The sequence below is a fragment of the Oncorhynchus masou genome, chromosome 25 (genome assembly GCF_036934945.1).
Source record: "Oncorhynchus masou masou isolate Uvic2021 chromosome 25, UVic_Omas_1.1, whole genome shotgun sequence".
Taxonomy (NCBI): domain Eukaryota; kingdom Metazoa; phylum Chordata; class Actinopteri; order Salmoniformes; family Salmonidae; genus Oncorhynchus; species Oncorhynchus masou.
The window spans coordinates 42,881,340-42,899,235 of record NC_088236.1 but is presented as its reverse complement, the minus strand read 5'-3'; the positions used below and the strand labels follow the sequence as shown (position 1 = coordinate 42,899,235).

General features: G+C 40.4%; 1 protein-coding gene across 1 annotated transcript; it reads left to right on the top strand.

The window, feature by feature from the left end:
- Window positions 1–2,457: 2,457 nt before the first annotated feature.
- Window positions 2,458–17,675, top strand: LOC135513653 (uncharacterized). Its single transcript, XM_064936512.1, has 5 exons — window positions 2,458–2,643; window positions 2,730–3,059; window positions 12,050–12,358; window positions 12,686–12,781; window positions 16,234–17,675. The coding sequence occupies exons 1-5, from the start codon at window positions 2,607–2,609 to the stop codon at window positions 16,380–16,382; spliced, it is 921 nt and encodes a 306-aa protein (XP_064792584.1). The 5' UTR covers window positions 2,458–2,606; the 3' UTR covers window positions 16,383–17,675.
- The last annotated feature ends 221 nt before the right edge of the window (window positions 17,676–17,896 follow it).

The window sequence follows — 17,896 nt, the reverse complement described above, 5'->3', positions numbered from 1 at the left end:
CGCCCCGTAGCACTCACTTCGTTTGTCATGAAGTGCCCTGCGCCACCATTTGGGCTGAAGGGGGGGGGGTTCCTAGTTGGGAACCCGTAGCCCCATATGGTTTTAACCAGATCATCAAGGACAACACCCACCCGAGCCACTGCCTGTTCACCCCGCTATCATCCAGAAGGCGAGGTCAGTACAGGTGCATCAAAGCTGCGACCGAGAGACTGAAAAACAGCTTCTATCTCACGGCCATCAGACTGTTAAACAGCAACCACTAACATTGAGTGGCTGCTGCCAACACACTGACTCAACTCCAGCCACTTCAATAATGGAAATTGATGGGAAAGGATGTAAAATATATCACTAGCCACTTTAAACAATGCTACCTAATATAATGTTTACATACCCTACATTATTCATCTCATATGTATACGTATATACTGTACTCTATCATCTACTGCATCCTTATGTAATACATGTATCACTAGCCACTTGAACTATGCCACCTTGTTTACATACTCATCTCATATGTCTATACTGTACTCGATACCATCTACTGTATCTTGCCTATGCTGCTCTGTACCATCACTCATTCATATATTTATGTACATATTCTTTATCCCCTTACACTGTGTATAAGACATTAGTTTTGGAATTGTTAGTTAGATTACTTGTTGGTTATTACTGCATTGTCGGAACTGGAAGCACAAGCATTTTGCTAGACTCGCATTAACATCTGCTAACCATGTGTATGTGACAAATAAAATTTGATTTGGATTTGATTTGATTTAAAAGCAAATATGTCTCCACAATATTTGCATCAATCATAGACTTAAAATCAGACAGGAACTATTTCCCTCTAGTCATTTCCATTTGCTCCTTGACCATGTTGAATTGTAGGAAAAAAAACTACTGTAAGTGATGTACAGACACTTAAATAAAGTAAGTAAATTATGATTTGAGTTCTTTGATTGATGTTCTAAAAATTTTGGAATTCTTCAATAATGGGAGCTTTGCTATTCCCACAGGGTTTTTTATAACCAACATACACTGGGTTTTGTATAACCGATATACACTTGGCAGGTTCGAAAATAACCTGTGGTAATGTGCAATACCATAAATAAACTAAACTTAATCATGATGGTTAGTAGAGCTTGTCAGACGGCTCCAAAGGCATTGCTCAGTAATTACCCAGTTTAATAGGGTGCGTGCACACACTCTGACATTGCAGCTGTAGTAAACATTTGCTCAGTTTTTTCATTTGACATGGTCATAGGTTGGTTGTTCTTTACTCAGATCACCACCTCCATACTTATAACTTTGGTGGACTATAAACCTTAAATGGTAAATAAAATAATAATAATAACACAATATCAGTGATAACAGAACATGTAGCCAAAATCAACAGTCCCCATTTATAAGATTGAAACGATATAGCCATTGGTTTGTTGTGTGAACCATTTCTCTGTTCAACTTTTTTTTAAATTATTTATAGGGCTATGTTTTACCACCATCTTGTGGTAAAAGACATAGGGGTGCAATGTCAGTATCAAAAGAGCAATTATGGAACTTGAAGATAGAGGTCTCCATCAAAAGATAGGAGGACCTTGAACAATGATACACATAGAATTGGTCACTTACCTGAGTAGTATTGATAAATCTGTAGAAAGACTATAATGGTTGAATTTAGACAGTGAATGGGTGTGTCCATAACATCAACTTTCTCCCTTCATTGAATACGTGGAGGCATTGGCTAGTGGCCTTTCCACCATATTTCTTTCAAATCAGTGAAGGGAAGTGAACAAGTGCACACTTTGGGAGGAAGGAGTGACACGTATGTAATATAATTGTAACATAGCCCTTGTCAACAACCACAGGAAGTGACATTAGATTGGAGGAGCAGTAAGTCAAAGTGTTTCACCTCACATCATCTATGCTCCTTCCAAACACAATTATCTTCAGGTTCAAAAGAAGACATCTCAGAATCATCATAGAAATGTCTCTATGCTCTGTGGTCATTCTTTACTCTGTTGAAGTACTGTATCTTCTCTTCTTTCAATGCACCCAAGTCGTGGGGCAACTGGAAATGACTGGCAGAAAATAGTGTCTCTGTCTGAATTTAAGTCTATGATTGATGCATAGTATGTGGACACGTGTAATTGCTTTTAAGTTTTGCAAATATATTTTTGTCTTATTAGTGTGTTGTTGTTGTCAATTGTCATTGCAGTGTCAGTGGCAGGGCAGAAATTGGACCAGGAGATATCATGGATTAGGACAGAGGGACAGGCTGTCTCCTTCAGCTGCAAAGACAATGATCAGTGTACAGCGTATGTCTACTGGTACCAGAAGAAGGAGGGAGAACCTTTTAACTTGATTCTTGAGCTGCGGAAGAATCAAGCTGTGAATTAATGAAAAAGAAAGTGTTTTGCACCACAGGAAGTGACATTGTCAGAGGAACTGTTTGAGACGACACACCCCAACTGGTTTTTCACCTCTCATCTTCATAATCAACTCTATGATCCAAACCATACTTCAGTAAAGATCTGTTAAATCAGTCTCATGTTCAGTGATATATATAACGTGTAGCTTTTCAATTCCCCAAATCTTAATATTAACTGAACATGGACTGTAGTATAATAATATTCTCTATTTTTCTGGGTAAGTGGTTCATCAAACCTGTATCCATATATTTGAATATAGTAACTTTACTGTGATTTTTTTTGTGATCCACTTTTGTTTTACAGTGGCTGCTTCAGGACAGCGGCTACAACAGGACCAGATATCAAAGTCTATGAGAGAGAAACAGAGCGTCTCCTTCGGCTGCAAAGTTACTGATCGGTGTAGGGGTAACCTGGTCCACTGGTACCAGAAGAGAGAGGGTGAACCCTTTACTCGGATTCTATACTTTGATTTTGATGACAATTCTATCAGTCGTGATTCCACTCATCCTCAGAGAGCAGATTTCACTGTTGGGAGGGAGTCTGACACCAGTGAGCTGAAGATCCAGTCAGTTAAAGTGTCCCTTTCTGCCACCTACTATTGTGCCTGCTGGGACTCGTCAACCCACAGTGAGACCTGATCCACACAGCCTGTACAAAAAACTCTGTGGTTTAAATCAAGCATTGAATTCATGAAAAGGTTTCTATACCACAGTAAGTGACATAATAAGAGGTGAGAGTGTAGTGTCTTCTTCAAATCCAAAGTGAATTGCAATTATAAAAGGAATTATAAATAAATAAACAAGATGTCTTGCCAATGAGAAAACAGTATCTAAACTTCATCTTCTTGATGTGTCCTGTATATGTACATTCTGTGCAGAGGTTGGACAGAGGTTTGTTTGCTTTTCAGGTATATATGGGTATAACGGTCTGAATAACTTGTTTACATAAATATTCCAATCGTTTGCTATGAGACTCAAAATTGAGCTCAGGTGCATCGAGGTTTCCATTGATCATCCTTGAGATGTTTCTACAACTTGATTGGAGTCCACCTGTGCTAAATTCAATTGATTGGACATGATATGGAAAGGCACACCCCTGTCTATATAAGATCCCACAGTTGACAGTGCATGTCAGAGCAAAAAAACTAAGCCATGAGGTCAGAGGAATTGTATTCTTTACAAACATGTGGGATGGACCTTTCTGTATGTAGGAAGAGAGCTACACAACCTTCTAATGATTTACAATGATTTACAATGCAGTCTCCACGGAATTGGGAAAATCTGCTTTTAGTGTTTTTGCTCCTTGTGTAGAACAAAATGCAGAATTCCTTGCAGTAAGATATTCTGGTGCCTTTCGGGCAAATAAAATGATTGATTGGAGACTTTTACGTTACAGAATGCGATTGCTTTTCTTAAATATATTTAATGTTGTGTATTATGTGTTTTATTTTAGTGTTTAGTAGGGCTGTTGTGGTTTATGTGTAAATGTATACAGGGCTCTCGTGTAAAATAGTTTTACCTCAGTGTGACTCCCTGTTTAAATAAAGGTTCATTCAATTCTTAAATGGAAGAAGTTTGGAGCCATCAAGTCAATGTCCTTGAGTGGCCCAGCAAGAGCCCGGACTTGAACCCGATCGAACATCTGCAAAGAAGTAACTCCCCAAATACAGGTGTGCCAACCTTGTAGAATCATACCAAAGAGGACGCTAGGCTGTAATCGATGCCAAAAGTGCTTCAACAAAGTACTGACTAAAGGGTCAGAACTTAGGTAACAGTGATATTTTTAAAAACAATTTAAAAATGTCTAAATTTGCTTTTGCTTTGAAATTATGGGGTTTTGTGTGTAGATTGATGAGGGGGGGAACTATTTATTTAATCTTAGAATAAGAATGTAACAAAACAAAATCTAAAAAGTCAAGGGGTCTGAATTCACTGTATACATCTGTTGCTCACAGATACCTTTTAAAAAACTGGAGGTGCGTGGATCAGTAAACCAGTCAGTATCTGGTATGACCACCATTTGCCTCGTGCAGTGTGACACATCTCCTTCGCATAAAGTTAATCAGGCTGTTAATTGTGGCTGTGGAATGTTGTCCTACTCCTCTTGAATGGCTGTGTTAAGTTCCTGGATATTAAAGGAACTGGAACACACGGTCGTACAGGTCCTTCCAGAGCATCCCACACATGCTCAATGGGTGACATGTCTGGTGAGTATGCGGGTCATGGAATAACTGGGACATGTTCAGCTTCCAGGAATTGGGTACAGATCATTGCTGAAACATGGGGTGGTTAGTGCGTTGGGCCAGTAGCCAAAAAGTTGCTGGATCGAATCCGTGAGCTGACAAGGTAAAAATCGGTCTTTCTGTGTTCCCTGGAAGGATGTTATTGTAAATAAGAATGTGTTTTTAACTGATTTGCCGAGTTAAAAAAAGGTTATATTGAAATAGAAAAAAAAATGAGGTGATGGTGGTGGATGAATGGCACGACAATGGGCATCAGGATCTCGTCACGGTATCTCTGTGCATTCAAATTGCCATCGATAAATGCAATTATTTTGGCTGTCTGTAGCTTATGCCTGCCCATAACATAACCTCAGCACCACCGTGGGGCACTCTGTTCACAACTTTGACATCAGCAAACAGCTCGCCCACAGAACACCATACACTCTGTCTTCCATCTGCCCGGTACAGTTGAAACTGGGATTCGTCCGTGAACATGAATTTCTTCTCCAGCCTGCCAGTGCCCATAGAATGTCAGCATTTGCCCATAGAATGTCAGCATTTGCCCATAGAAGGTCAGCATTTGCCCACTGAAGTCAGTTTCGACACCGACCTGCAGTCAGGTCATGACCCTGGTGAGGACGACGATCACGCAGATGAGATTCCCTGAGTTTCTGACAGGTTTTGCAGAAATGATTCTCTTGTGAAAACCCACAGTTTCATCAGCTGTCCGGGTGACTGGTCTCAGATGATCCTGCAGGTGAAAAAGCCTGATGTGGAAGTTCTGGGCTGGTGTGGTTGCACGTAGTTCATGTGGCTACGTTGGTTAGAGCATGTTGCTTGCAATGCCAGGGTTGTGAGTATGAGTTCCACGGAGGACAAGTACAGAACTGTATGCACAACCCTTCTGTGAGTCGCTCTGGATAAGAGTGCCTGCTAAATTGGCTTATGGTAAATAAATGAACCTTCAAGTAATTAAAGAGCAGCAGTATAATAACAATAGCAAGACTATGTACAGAGGGGTAAAGAGTTAATGTGAGGGAGCAACGGTTAGTTGAGGTAATATGTATATGTAGGTGGAGTTATTAAAGTGACAATGCATAGATGATAACAACAGAGAGAAGCAGCGGTATAAAAGAGGGGGGACCTAGACTTGGCACTCCGGTACCGCTTACTGTGCGGTAGCAGAGAGAACAGTCTATGACTAGGGTGCTGGAGTATTTGAAACATTTTAGGGCCTTCCTCTGACACCACCTGGTATAGAGGCCCTGGATGGCCCTACGCAGTACCGTTTGTAGTGCCTTGCGGTCAGAGGCCGAGTAGTTGACATACCAGGCAATGTGATGCAACCGGTCAGGATGCTCTCAATGGTGCAGCGGTAGAACCTTCTAAGGATCTGGGGACCCATGCCAAATCTTTTCAGTCCCCTGAGGGGGAATAAGTTTTGTCATGCCCTCTTCACAACTGTCTTGGTGTGCTTGGACTATGTTAGTTTGATGGTGATGTGGACACCAGGGAATTTGGTCTGCTTGGTCCTCTTTTGGTCCTCTTTTCCTGTAGTCCACAATCTTCTCCTTTGTATTGATCACGTTGAGGGAGAGGTTGTTGTCCTGTCACCACACGGACAAGACAAGTCGCTGACCTCCTCCCCATAGGCTGCCTCGTCATTGTCAGTGATGAGGCCTACCACTGTTGTTCCATAGGCAAACTTAATGATGGTGTTGGAGTTGTGCCTGGCCTTGCAGTCATGAGTGAACAGGGAGAACAGGAGGGGGCTGTGCACTCACCCCTGAGGGGCCTCTGTGTTCAGGATAAGTGTGATGGATGTGTTGTTACGTACCCTTACCACCTAGGGGCGGCCTGTCAGGAAGTTCAGGATCCAGTTGAAGAGGGAGGTGTTTATAGTCCCAGGGTCATTAGCTTATTGATAAGCTTTGAGGGCACTATGGTGTTGAATGCTGAGCTGTAGTCAATGAATAGCATTGTCACATTTGTCTTCCTTTTGTCCAGGTGGCAAAGGGCAGTGCGGAGTGCAATAGAGAGATTGCATCATCTGTGGATTTGTTAGGGCAGTATGCAAATTGAAGTGGGTCTAGGGTTTCTGGGATGATGGTGTTGATGTGAGCCATGACCAGCCTCAAAGCACTTCATGGCTACAGATGCAAGTGCTACGGGTCGGTTACCTTAGTGTTCTTGGGTACAGTCACTATGGTGGTCTGCTTTAAACATGTTGGTATTATAGAATCGGACAGGGAGAGGTTGAAAATGTCAGTGAAGACACTTGCCAGTTGGTCATCGCATGCTCGCAGTACACGTCCTGGTAATCTCTCTGGCCCTGCGGCCTTGTGAATGTTGACCTGTTTAAAGGTGTTACTCACATCGGCTGCGGAGAGAGTGATCTCAGTCTTCCAGAACAGCTGGTGCTCTTATGCATGTTTCAGTGTTATTTGCATCGAAGCATGCATAGAAGTAGTTTAGCTCGTCTGGAAGGGGGGCAGCTCTCGGCTGGGCTTCTCTTTGTAGTCTGTAATGGTTTTACAAGCCCTGCCAAATCCGACGAGCATCAGAGCCGGTGTAGTACGCTTTGATCATAGTCCTGTATTGAGTCTTTGCCTGTTTGATGGTTCGTCGTAGGGCATATAAGCTTCCGGGTTAGAGTCCCGCTCTTTGAAAGCGGCAGTTCTAGCCTTTAGCCCAGTGCTGCCTGTAATCTATGGCTCCTGGTTGGGCTATGTACGTACGGTCACTGTGGGGACAATTTCATCGATGCACTTATTGATGAAGCTAATGACTGATGTGGTGTACTGTCGTCATTGGAGGGACACCGGAACATATTACCGTCTGTGCTAGCAAAACAGTCCTTTCGCTTAGCATCTGCATCTTCTGACCACGTTGTTATTGATCGAGTCACTGGTGCTTCCTGCTTTAATTTGAGCTTGTATGCAGGAGTATAATTATGGTCAGATTTGCCAAATGGAGGGTAAGGGAGAGCTTTGTATGCGTCTGTGTGTTGACTACAGGTGGTCCAGAATTATCTTTCCTCTTGTTGCACATATAACATGCTGATAGAAATTTGGTAAAACGGATTTCCCTGCATTGAAAGTCCCCAGCTACTTAGGAGCGCAGCCTCTGGGTGAGTGTTTTCTTGTTTGCTTATGGTGGAATATAGCTCATACAATGCTGTCTTACCACCACAGTCAGAGGCTGGGACTATGTAAACATCTATGAAGAATACAGATGAAAACTCTCTCGGTAGGTAGTGTGGTCTACAGCTTATCATGAGATAGTATACCTCAGGGGAGCAATAGCTCGAGACTTCCTTAGATATCGTTTACCAGCTGTTATTTACAGCTGGTTTATTGTTCTATCCTGCCGGTACATCATATAACCAGCCAGCTTTATGTTGATATTGTTGTCGTTCAGCCACGACTCTGTGAAGCATAAGATGTTACAGTTTTTAATGTCCCGTTGATAGTTTAATCTTCCGCATAAGTTGTCGATTTTATTCTCCAAGTATTGCACGTTTGCTAGCAGAATGGAGAGAAGTGGGGTTTATTCGATCGCCTACGAATTCTCAGAAGGCAGCCCACTCTTCGGCCCCTATTCTCTGCCTCCTTTTCATGCAGATCATGGGGATCGCGGCCTGTTCCCGAGGAAGCAGTATATCCATTGTGTCGGGCTCGTCAGAGTCGCGAAAGGAAAATACTGTGCCTTGCGAAGTATTCAGAGATCCTCACTGAACTTCTGGAGAGAGTTTGCTGCACTGAAAGTAAAGGGGCTGAATAATTTTGCACGCCCAATTTTTCAGTTTTTGATTTGTTAAAAAAGTTTGAAATATCCAATAAATGTCGTTCCACTTCATGATTGTGTCCCACTTGTTGGTGATTCTTCACAAAAAAATACAGTTTTATATCTTTATGTTTGAAGCCTGAAATGTGGCAAAAGGTCGCATAGTTCAAGGGGGCCGAATACTTTCGCAAGGCACTGTAAATATTCTGCTAGTCCATGTTGAGAAATTGCAGTCCTGATGTCTAGAAGTCATTTTCGGTCATAAGAGACGGTAGAGGCAACTTTATGTAAAAAATAAGTTACAAAATAAGTTACAAATAAACAAACTCGGCTGGGGGCACAACTGCCTTCTACTTCGGCACCATCTTGGTGTATCAATAGTAACCTTTTGCAGGGGAATTTTGTAGACATGTCTTTGTAGTGTGTTTTGAGAATCTGAAGAGAAGAAAATGAGGTGGTTGTGTCATTACTGTTGTAGTCATGATTTTATACCTTTATTATCCCTAGCTGGTTTCTGTCCACAATCGTGTTGTGCTCCATAACTGCAAGGTGTGTCAGCTCCCTCATGCTGGTGTACAGAAAATTCCCCCACTTTGGGGTATTTTCCAGCAGGGCACTATGAACTGCCGAACCACAGCGACCTTGTACAGTAATTGGGCAATAGAACAAATATGGCTGAGCTTGCTTGTTGCAGGGTGCATCATTATGCACCTGTAATTCAAAAGTTATTTGCAAAGTGTAGGTCATCACTATGTTAAAAATGTAACTACTTTCAGTCACTAATTTGGAATGAAAACATCTAGGTAGCCTAGCCAGCCAGTGCATTTGTGGCACACATCATACATCAGTTGCAGATGCTGGCTTGGGTCTCTGAGCAAATGGCTTTCAAATTTAGTGCACAAATTTGTTTACATCCCTGTTAGTGAGCATTTCTCCTTGGCCAAGATAATCCATCCACCTGACAGGTGTAGCATGTCAATAAGCTGATCATGATACAGGTGCACCTTGTGCTGGGGACAATAAAAGGCCTCTCTAATATATGCAGTTTTGTCGCACAACATAATGCCACAGATGTATCAAGTTTTGAGGGAGTGTGCAATTGACATGCTGACTGCAATTGTCATTATAGGGTATTGGGTGTAAAATGCTGAGGATTTTGTTTTAATACAATCAATTTAAGAGTAAGGCTGTAACGTAACAAAATGTGGAAAAAGTCAAGGTGTCTGAGTACTTTCCAGAGGCACAATAATATATATCGCTGGTATATCTTTGTTCCATTTTGAATAGATTGGTAGTTGGTGATATGTTGGTTCGATTTAGAATGTAACACTTTGAGAATATGGCCTTACCCTTGCTGTCATTATTTTGTGGATAGAATTGGATACTATATCTGAATCTCAGGGTACTCCATAATCACGTAGAGCAGAACAAAGCTGCTAATGAAAGCAAAATGAAGAACCAGGCAGATCATTTTGCTTTATCAGGTCTTGGAAAGCACGTAGGCTACAACTGTCCACAATATCAGAGAGAGTATGAATTCCCCTCTCCCTCCAAGCTGGAAAAGATATTTGCTGGTCACCCAAGAGGAGACTGTGATTATTAAACAATGTAAAATGAGGGTGATGATTAATAATATACAGTATTTAACACCATATTGTAAGCATTTGCGTGATGACAGGGCTGAAGGTGAGCATTGGCTTTTTTTGATAGAGATCATGGAGCCTGTAAGATTAGTGAAGGTGCTGGAAGCAAAATGCAAAGCTGAAAAAGCGGGAAAAAGTTTCTGCACACTTCCAATCAGATGCAAATGTATTTTAATAGTAACTGAGCTTTCGCCCAGTCAACCTTCATCAGAGCCCAACATAGGAAAGACTAGGAGTGAGGGGAAAGTGTATCTGCAAGGAGGAGTTAAAGGGCCTGTCACACTGTGATCTGATTCACCTTGTGATTGTCTCCAGCACCTCCCGGTGTCGCTTATTTTTCCCCAGTGTATTTATCCATCTGTTTCCTGTCTCTCTGTGCCAGTTTGTCTTGTATGTTTTTCATGTCAACCAGAGTGTTTTCCTGTACTCCTGCTTCTATTCTCTTTTTGCTAGTCTTCCCGGTTTTGACCCTTGCCTGTTTTCTGGACTCCGTACCTGCCTGCCTGACCGTTCTGCCTGCCTGCTGCTCTGTACCTCATGGACTCTGGTTTTAACCTTTTGCCTGTCCTCGACCATTCTCTTGCCTACCCCTTTTGGATTGTTTAGTAAATATCAAAGACATCTGCCTCCCGTGTCTGCATCTGGGTCTCGCCTTGTGCCTTTATAGGGCCAACTTATTACAATGAAATGTAAGTCAGAACTCTCTTGTTTCCTCTCAAGTCAGTGATAATTTACATCATACATTTTCATTATCATCACAAATTAACATACTTGGAGATTTGCTGTAGCATGTGACATAGCACAGCAGTAAGCCTAAGCTGGTTTGGGCAGTGTGTTTATACAATGTAGAAACCTAAGATTCTACAAATAACCTTTTAATTCAATAACAGGTATTTTTATCAACATTTTTGCTTTTTATAATCAACTTGTCTTTACAGTTATATTAGCTTCAATGGCACGTGTGCTTCAGAAGTAGCTAATACAGGCTACACCTCAATTGATTAAAAACATAATTTCTGGTGCTCCTAATGTTTATGTTTTGCTCTTAACGTTTGTGCTCTTAACAACAGTGCTACCAATGGAAAAACGTTGTTAGTAGGCTTCATGTTCCAACTCATTCTGTGTGCGTGCCCCCTCCAGATTTTTTTTAGGCTTAAGAGGTATGCTTAGATATGCATAAAAATATATATATTGTTTTTAACATACTGTAAAATTAAGCATGTTTTGAGTGTGCCCCCTCAGATATTTGGGGTGCATGAGGCCGTGGAACATTTGAACATTTGTATAGCTAACAAGCTCTGCCAAGGCGAAGTGAAGACTACTTTTTGTCAAGGGAATATTCACTGTGTATGTACTTTTATTTGGCTCTGGTACGAGACTTTATGTGACAGGTAAGAGATCCATTCCTCTGATTTTCGGGCAGAATCAACTAAGCAGTAGTCATTAATAATTAATCAGTCCAACATAATTGACCAAACATCCTGCAGTATTGCTACCCAAATATGCACACACTATTTATGATCAACCCATGTTAGAAAAAATATCTATGAATTTGAATGTTTGTTATTAGCCTGTATAATTGATTATTCAGATTTTCAAGGAAGCCATGTGCATAATTTGCAGAATATTGCATGTCCTTAATATTAGATATACACCCTCAGTTAAATGTGTGACATGTAAAGTAATCTGATATAGGGAAGAATGTCAAACTGTTTACTGAGCTAAAAATCTGATTTAAATCATTTTGAATGTTATAATTGACTTTATTGAAATAATATCTTCCCTAAACGATAGCTAAGAAAAATCAGTTGGTTTATTTATGTAATTGTTAACTTGACTATAGACAGTAAAGCTGGATATAAAACAAATGGTGTGGGACATCACAATTCCTTTTGACAACAGAATACATCTGAAGTCTGAACTTGTGTGATGGCTCTTTAAAGAAGTTTGTAAATGTTATTATTTCTCTTGAGAACCAGACAATACCCTACAAAAACCCAAAGTGACGGTCTACTCAGAGTCCAACCCTGAGTCGAAGGTGAACACCCTGCTATGTCTGGCTGGAGACATGTTTCCAGACTTGGTCAAGATCTCATGGAAGCTGGAGGATGAAAACGGCAGAGCAGTTGAGGTGCCTAAAGCAGAGGGGGAACAGCTGGAGCAGAGGGAGGAAGGACGGACGACCAGTATGATCATCATTGATAGAGAGAAGATTTACAGGAACAAATTCATCTGTTCTGTGGAGCATGAAGGGGGCCCTCAAGATGTTTACATGCTAAAAGGTAAAGCCAGTCATTGAAATAGGCCTACATACTAATGTAAAACTGTTTTATATACATCATTATTCATTTAATATGTATGTAATATAATTATGAGTAGGTTATTGTGTATTCAACCTTGTAAAATTGACAGGCCTATTAACTTTTCAAAGAAAAAAAGAAAGTATACAAAAATTGGACTCATACTTGGTAATTGTATTGGAATGTTGTGTAGTTAGTCTCAAGTTTTTAAACAAAATAGCCTTTTTTTCTCAACAATTATCCTCGACAGTAGCCTACAGAATGCTCGGATTTCTTTTTTATTATGATCTTTTTCCATTTCATTCTCAGAAAAACCAACTGAAGCTCCGCGAACCACAGTGGCTTCACCAACCTGCCTGTTCAGAAATGACACGCAGCAGTCACAGACTCTACATCTTGCCGATGGTAAAATATATGTGTATTTCATGCATGGTTCGTTCGGGTCAATTCAAAAATATGGGGGGGAGTGTAAGAAGGCATTCATGGCTTATGTCTGCTGAATTGAAAATTACCTTTAAAGGGTGCCTTCACATACAGTGCATTCAGGAATTATTCAGACCACGTGACTTTTTCCAAAATATATTAAATTAAAATGTTCTCTCGGATTAACACAATGAAAACGCAAAAACAGGTTTACATTTATTTTTTTACAATTTATTTACACCATTTGATATGAGACTCAAAATTGAGCTCAGGTGCATCCTGTTTCCATTGATCATCCTTGAGATGTTTTTACAACTTGGAGTCCAAGTGGTAAATTCAATTGAGTGGACATGATTTGGAAAGGCACACACGTCTCTCTATATATGGTCCCACAGTTGAGTGCATATCAGAGCAAAAACCAAGCCATGAGGTCGATGGAATTGTCCGTTGAGCTCCGAAACAGGATTGTGTTGAGGCACAGATCTGGGGAAGGTTACCAAAACATTTCTGCAACCTTAAAGGTCCCCAAGAACACAGTGGCCTCCATTATTCTTAAATGCAAGAAGTTTGGAAACACCAAGACTCTTCCTAAAGCTGGCCTCCTGGCCAAATTGAGCAATTTGGGGAGAAGGGCCTTGGTCAATGAGGTGACCAAGAACCTAATTGGTTAGCCGATTTCAAGTTTTCATAACAATCGGAAATCTGTATTTATGGACCATGATTTGGCAGATTTTATTTATTTAACAAAATCGCATTTGCAAAAGAAGCACAGGCGTTACACGACTGTACCTAACCATAAACATCAATACCTAACCATAAACATCAATGCCTTTCTTAAAATCAATACACAGAAGTATATATTTTTAAACCTGCATATTTAGCCAGAGAAAATCCAGGTTAGCAGGCAATATCAACCAGGTGAAATTGTGTCACTTCTCTTGCGTTCATTGCACGCAGAGTCAGGGTATATTCAACAGTTTGTTCCGCCTGGCTCGTTGCAAACTAATTTGCCAGTCTTTTACGTAATTATGACATAACATTGAAGGTTGTGCAATGTAACAGGAATATTTAGACTTATGGATGCCACCCGTTAGATAAAATACGGAATGGAATCGGTCGACCTCTAAACCTAATGGTCACTCTGACAGAGCTCCACAGTTCCTCCTCAGTCAGACACATGACAGCCTGCTTGGAGTTTGCCAAAAGAAACCTAAAGGACTCAGAACGAACCTAAAGGACTCAGAACGTGAGATACAATATTCTCTGGTCTGATGAAACCAAGATTTAGCTGAGCAGCAATGCTCCCCATCCAACCTGACAAAGCTTAAGAGGATCTGCAGAGAAGAATGGGAGAAACTCCCCAAATACAGGTGTGCGAAGCTTGTAGCGTCATATCCAAAGAGACTCAATGCTGTAATCGCTGCCAAAGGTGCTTCAACAAAGTATTGAGTAAAGGGTCTGAATACTTATGCAAATGTAATATTTCAGTTACATTTTTAATCGCAACCTGTTTTTGCTTTGTCATTATGGGGTGTTGTGTGTAGATGGAGGGAAAAAAGGCTGTAACGTAACAAAATATGAAAAGTCAAGGAGTCTGAATAATTTTCGAATGCGCTGTATCCTCTTATGATCCGGATCCTGGAGTGTTTAGTTGCCTTCCCTCATCTGTGCTATAAAGCCAAGTCCCCCCTCCAAAAAAATAAAAATATGTGTTGTGATAATTGCGTTGTTAGCCCTGTAACCTGTTCATTCATATGCCTTGCAACATTGATAGAAAGGCCGAGACCATAATAATAAATTCAACCACAGCTTTATTTTATTGCAAAACCGTATAGTAACCTCAAAGCAGTCCTCAAAGCATATTGCATGTACAGTAGCAGACAGTTACATGACCTACAGCATGGTCAAGCAATTTAATGTTTCTGAAATTTGCTGACCACTAAACTATTGACTTACAGCAAAACCACCGTTACCACAAGTCGCAAAGAAAACAGGAGCTACCTCTATTCCAGCACCATTTCAACTTCAACAGTTTCAACATCATCAAATCCTCTCTCCTCGTCTGATACAGTGATCATTAAAAGATACAAAAACAATTTAGTCCAATTAACGCAAGCTAAATATGTGGATGTTCTGATATCTGTGTGCTCATGCTCATGCTCGTTCGCGCAAGAAGAAAAACATATTGGCTCACCCTACTTGAACAGAAATGCCATTGTCCTCTTTTATTTTAATTTTTTTTATTTTACTAGGCAAGTCAGTTAAGAACAAATTCTTATTTTCAATGACTGCCTAGGGACAGTGGGAACAGTGGGTTAACTGCCTGTGGGCAAACTGCCAGTGGGTTAACTGTCGTTCTGCCTGTTCAGGGGCAGAACGACAGATTTGTACCTTGTCAGCTCGGGGATTTGAACTTGCAACCTATCGGTTACCAGTCCAACACTCTAACCACTAGGCTACCCTGCCGCCCCTAGTTGAGGAACAGTCTATCACGCTGTCATATACTACATGCATTTATTTTTTGCTTACTCGCTAGCCTAACTTCCATTCATGGTCAACGTTAGCTAGGTAACATAAGTCCAAATCCCTATCTCTATCCATAGGTAATTTAGGAAATAGACAATTTTAGCTAGCTGGCTAGCTAGCCACAGGAGAACAACTAAACAACATGCAACAATTGAAGTTTTTCTGTCAATGGCATTTGCTCCCAATGGGATTTGAGTGACGCAAATCCAAGCTGGCTTCCCTTAACTTTTTTTGGGGGGGGAATACCAGGACCATTCGCTGAGCTCGATCAGTTTAGCTCAACGCTGATTTGCACACTGGTGTACGCTGGCTTCCCTTGCCTTTAATGCTACGGGCGGCAACAATGTCATACTCGTTTGGACCAGACCGCATCAGATGACCCACACTTTGAGACAGAGGGGCGCTGTTTCGCTCACTCTGATGCTTTCTCCTTTGAAATACATTGTCAGTTGCGAATTGAAAATTATGAAACAGACGAAAGATATATTTTTATTGGACATTTTTGGGGGAAAGCATGGCTTCCCTTGGCATCTATGAATACATGCCAATGCTGAAACGACTCCTGGACCTGCATGAATAGTGGCTCCAAGATCCAGGGCCAGAGTACCAGGTATTGTGATAAAGCAGCGCGAGCCGCATGGAACACTTTTACCTGTTGTACTCGCAAAACATTATTATTGCTAAAAACACACTAAATGAAGTGGTGCCAACAAAATGCGATTGGATAGCTAATCTGATCGTGGTGAATAGGCTAGGTGTATTTTAAAGGCATATTTCCTGTTTGCCGAGATGCCATCCACGGTAAATGTTGCATATGTCGGCTTAAAAGGAGAATGTCTTTAAGAACCGCAATGCCTCTGTAACCAACAATGAATTGAATCCCGGTCTTACTCTTTTCTCTTCTACAGAATCCTTCCAGTCAACGTGCAGTCTGAACCTGGCCTCTCTGGTTTATACAGTGATGATAGTGAAGAGCATGGTGTACTGCTGTGGGCTCTCTCTCCTGCACCACAGGAACATGGGAAGAGGACCCAGCACCTGTAGACACATTCATTGAAAGGAGACCACCCCCCATGTATGGATAGAATTGTAGTGGGAGGTAAACAACATGGACTTTACATCCCATTGAGGTCTAACATTTTTATTTGTATTGCTTTTATTTTTCCTGCTTTATTTTTTAGATGCTACAATATTGTGAGCCATAGTTTTCCATGTCTTCTAATAGCTTCAACTGCCAATTGCCCTGCAATATGTCAGAGGTAGGCCTAAATTATACTCACAACCTGTATTTAATTTATACAAAATATCTACCTAAATATGTAGGCCCATGAGTTCTAAATCATTATCCAATATAATATGTTGTAACTTGTCTTGTATTGAAGTGTAATTTTTCTCAAGAAATTAGTTTTTCTAACATAGTATTTCACATCTTAATTAATGAGTAGGAGAATCAATTGTTGCATTAAATATCTAAATGCTGAGTGCTTATTGAGCGTAAAAATTGGGCTATGCGCAAAATCATTTATTGGTGCTTTTTTACATTTAATACAATGTTTTTTTAATGCAGCTTTTATGAAGAGTAACACAGCCTGCTCAAATTAACCAAGTTGCTCAAAATAATAATATCCTTTCAGATGAGGATGGATTTAATAAACGCTGCTTTTGTGAATGAAAAGTCACAACAATGGTTCTGCAAATTTTAAAGTTCCTTGCTGCTTTGTATGAATAAAGGCTACCTAATATATATAACATAGCATTTCTTTACTATAAGATCATCTATTAATATTTGTGAATGTTATTTGATTGAATCTTATCAGAAGCGAAACAATAAGATTGTAAGATCCCCTATTCTCTGTTTTCAACTTGTTTGCTTCAATGTGCATGTACCAACACAGATGTTGAGCCTAGACTCAATAGTGGTGGGAAAATGCGGTTAATGTATATTTGGTTTTCTGAAGAAATGTGAAACGGTAGTTACTGGAAACAAGATATAGCTAGCTGCATAACCACAGCTTGAGTGTGTGAAGAGATAGTTATCCAAAGCTGCTGGAAGGTTCATTTTTATCTTGGTCCGTTTTCAGCTACATTTGTGGGTTCGGCTCTTGCCATCAAATTGAAGAATATGACAGCGATGGGAAGACGAGTTCATAATGGTAGCTTATGGTTCCTGCATTTGTAGAATTATAGCCCTATGACAAAACAAGCTCTTTATACTTCTGTTTATGTGTATTATTTACCTTGAAACAATCAAATTAAATGAAATCAGGGTTGAGTGTTTAGCTTGTTTTCAACACATCTTTGGAAAGGAAACTAACATTGTTATCCAAAGTAATAAATACAGTAGACTTATGTTTCCGTTATGTTATTACCATTTATTCTGTTTTAATGTAACGCCCTAACAAAATGTTGTCTTAATTACTTTCTTTTATCTACACTTCCCAAAGAAGAACAATATGTGCAAGTGTTACATTTCATTAAAATCTAAAGAAATGCAAAACAGAACATATATACGCCTATAATACGATCAATAACATAAATTAATCATAGAATTGTAACTTTCACATATACACT